The sequence below is a fragment of the Octopus bimaculoides genome, chromosome 1 (assembly GCF_001194135.2).
Source record: "Octopus bimaculoides isolate UCB-OBI-ISO-001 chromosome 1, ASM119413v2, whole genome shotgun sequence".
Classification (NCBI taxonomy): Eukaryota; Metazoa; Mollusca; class Cephalopoda; order Octopoda; family Octopodidae; genus Octopus; species Octopus bimaculoides.
This window is the reverse complement of record NC_068981.1, coordinates 180,597,275-180,601,132: the sequence shown is the minus strand read 5'-3', so window position 1 is coordinate 180,601,132 and position 3,858 is coordinate 180,597,275. Positions and strand designations below refer to the sequence as shown.

At 36.2% G+C, this 3,858-nt stretch overlaps 1 protein-coding gene across 3 annotated transcripts in view; it reads right to left on the bottom strand.

Moving 5' to 3' along the window:
- The window catches only part of LOC106873027 (FK506-binding protein 15), an 88,673-nt gene that overhangs the window by 59,505 nt on the left and 25,310 nt on the right, over positions 1–3,858 (bottom strand). For all 3 annotated transcript variants that reach the window (XM_014920230.2, XM_014920232.2, XM_014920231.2), the window contains exons 2-3: positions 1,565–1,659; positions 1,306–1,375 (exon numbers count right to left, since the gene is read on the bottom strand). In XM_014920230.2, coding sequence (XP_014775716.1) covers positions 1,306–1,375; positions 1,565–1,659 — 165 coding nt within the window. The remainder of the gene's footprint in view (positions 1–1,305; positions 1,376–1,564; positions 1,660–3,858) is intronic.

The window sequence follows — 3,858 nt, the reverse complement described above, 5'->3', positions numbered from 1 at the left end:
AAATGAAGTATTGAATGTCTTATTGAATAAATGAAATATTGAGTATTAAATATATAAGGACTATATATATATATATATATATATATATATATAAGTTTTATAATTATAAGCATAATTATAATTAGGGTTCAGCAAAATTGCTTCACCACATACCAAAATTTTACCCTATATCTGTGTGTATATATATAGATTGGAGCCTGGTGTTGCCATCCAGTTTCACCAGTCGTCAGTCAAATCGTCCAACCCATGCTAGCATGGAAAGCGGACGTTAAACGATGATGATGATGATATATGACCAGCTTCTTTCAATCTCTGTCTACCCAATCCACTCACAAGGCTTTGGTCAGCCCAAAGCTATAGTAGAAAACACTTGCCCAAAGTGCCACACAGTGGGACAGAACCCAGAACCTTTGTGGTTGGGAAGCAAGCTTCTTACCACAGAACTACACCTGTACCTATCCTATAGAGAAAAATGTAAAGAAATATGTTTTGGATAAAAGAGTTTATGAACAGTTTATAAACATTAATAAACTTGGAGAAATATGTCAGTAATTACAAAAAATTACAAATAATCTTCAAACATCATCGTTGTTTTTGTTGATGCCTACTTGCATGGGTCAGGTGACAGCAAGTTGCAGTAGGCTTTTCTCCTGCTGAATGTCCTTCCTGTTGCCAACTTCTCAGTGAGGTAATAATCTCCCAATATATTGAATAACAAACAGCCTGGACATGTTCACATGGCTAACTGAAAACAACCAACACCATATGGACGAGCCACTTGTTTACAAAGATTGAGCAACATATCAAGACATGTCAAGAAGGCTGGGACATACTTTTGGGGATAGACTGCAAACAAATGACAGCATTAGTGAAGCTATTATTTATAACCAGTGAACAAACAGATGCGTAGATGAGGGAAATAAGAACTCACACAAACACATTACATGCATAAACACACACGCACGCTGGGCGTCTTTTAGTTTCTGGATACAAAATACACTTGCAAAACTTTGGTCAGCCTAGGGTGAAAGTGGAAGATGGTTTGCCCAAGGTACTACAGAGTGGAACTGAACCTCTGTGTGGTGGAGAAGCAAACTTCTTAACACACAGCTATGAATGACAAAATAAATATAAAAAAAAATTTATCTTTCTTCCCAATATAACAAATTTTATGCATGAAATACTTTGTAACTAATTTCACATTCAAAAAGAAAAAAAAAAAAAAAAAAAAAAAAAAAAAGAAAATCCAAGCAGGCTTTTGCTTTTATCTTAAGTTTCGGGAATATTTTAATTAGAAATACTAACTATTTGAAAGCTTGAACTGCGCAAGCCATTGTCAATGCAGGTGTACTTTCTGAAGCAGCAGATGGACTTTCTATGCAAAGAGAACCAAAAAATAAAATTAAAAAAGGTGAAGTTCATTTAGAAAAAAATGGTGAAATACATCTAAGACAATCAACAATAGCAGAATGTAATTAACAAGTCTGTAAAATATTCTTAGTCACTGAATAATTTTATAGGGGTATGGAAAGAAAAAAAAAAAAAGGAAAAAAGGGTAACATACCTTTTTTAGGCTGTTTTGGGGCTGTGTAAGTGAGGCTTTCATTCCCACCTCTATTCGATTGTTTATCAATGTTAAATAAGTTAGCCAACTTAGATCTGTAATAAAAATGAGAATAATAATGATAATAATAATAAGCATAACAACAATAAAAATGTCTAGTACAATAAAGGACAAAATAAATTAATAACTATTTTATTTACTTGTGTACAATGCAAGTAATTTAATACAAAATCATCATGGTCAAAATGTGGAATAGCATTATATTTGAGAGTGTACATATATACATACATATAACATTTAGCGTCTGCTTTCCATGCTGGCATGGGTTGGATCGTTTTGACAGGAGCTGGCTGGGCAAAAGACTGCACCAGGCTTCAGTGTCTGTTTTGGCATGGTTTTTGCAGCTGGAGGCCTTTCCTAACATCAACCACCCCGCCATACATAGAGGAGGCGACAAGGGACTGAGACTTCTGGTGATTTGCTGTGCTTGAGAAGACATGTCAAGCTAAGTAAAATAGTGGCCACCCATACATACTACATACAGCCATGGCCTTTACCATGACACAGCCCCTCACACAATCTGCCCTCTGTCAAAACTCCCCCACAACCCATCTTCCCACCACCTGCTGCAGCCCCCTTACACTATCCCTCATGTACCTATCCGTATACTCACCATGCCCTCACATATCTACTATACCCCTTTCCCAGCCACTCCAATTTCCCACACCGCCACTTGCTAGTCACTTCACCTTCTCTAAACATCTCTCCTCATACTCTTATGGAACATACCCCTCTATCCCCTCTGTACCACTTACACTCTCTCCACCATCTCTCTCTCTCTCATTTCTCTCCTTTCTGTTTGTACCGGGATAGCCAAGTATCTCCCCTGTAGTAAGACATCTATCTCTATCCCTCTATTATACTTTAACCTCTGAATTGTCATAAAGCCACTTCCCTTGGTTCCACTCCCTCTCCCAGCTGAAAGGTCTTTGTCTTGCAAGTTACTTGGTAAATCCACTGGTGTTGGTGCCACATAAAAAGCACCCAGTACACTTTGAAGTGGTTGGCATTAGGAAGGGCATCCAGTCATAGAAGCCATGTCAAAACAGACAACGGGACCTGGTGCAGCTCTCTGGCTTGCCTCGATCCTGTCAAACTGTTCACTCTCAGCCAAAATGGAAGATAGACATATGATGATGGTGGTGATGACATATATAACAATGGATAAAATATTACTGTTTTTAGTTAAAAGTGATGCTGAGGTGTTCAAGACTGAACATAAATGTGACCCCTCATAATATTCAAAGTCAAAATATTGCACGTGAACTGTCATCGCAATGAACTTAAATAAATACAACATATTGCTAGAAGTGGCAGGCTGTTACAAGGACTTAGAAAGAGAGTCTATTTCATTAAAAGTTACTGAAAAAGAATGCAGATAATTATTTAATATACTGGAACTGTCCATATTCAACAACAGAAAACAGTCTTGGTAAACAATATACAGAAAAAAGCTAGTATGATCATGACTAGAATATCTTTCATCACAGGTTTTCTCAATTTCAAGAACAGACATGAAATTAAACAACAATTATCAGCATATGTAGTAGATCTCCTACAAGTATCAGCATTACAATGATAACAGATATCCCAGGGCACCACTACATGTGTTTCAACAGCATGTTTATTTTGGATACGGGTACAGATGTGTAACATAGTAGGTAATAGTATAATAACTTGGTGAGAGGTATCAACTGGAAAATATTCAGTGAAATATCACCTGAAGAAACTATCATTTCTTCAGGTGATATTTCACTGAATAATAATAATAATAATAATAATAATAATAATAATAATGATAATAATTAATTCTGGTTTTATTGGCCACAAAGGCTAATATAAATTAAAAACATGTAAGGACAAAGACAGGACGACGGTTACAAAGGGTTTTGTCCGAAAAGAAAACGTTCGTGTAAACAGTGAGGAAAACAGAAAAAGATATAACAAATAAAACTCCCAATAGGGGGAGGCGCTTCGAAAGGTTACACGTGGAAAAACCCTTTACAGAATGTAGTAAGAAGTTTGCTTCCCAACCATATGGTTCTGGGTTCACTTCTACTGTGTGACACCTTGGGCAAGTATCTTCTACTATAGCCTCAGACTGACCAAAGCCTTGTGAGTGAATATGGTAGATGGAAGCTAAAAGAAGCCTGATATATATATATATATATATATATAAACGACGATGATGATGATGCTATATATATGTATATATATATATATACATATATATA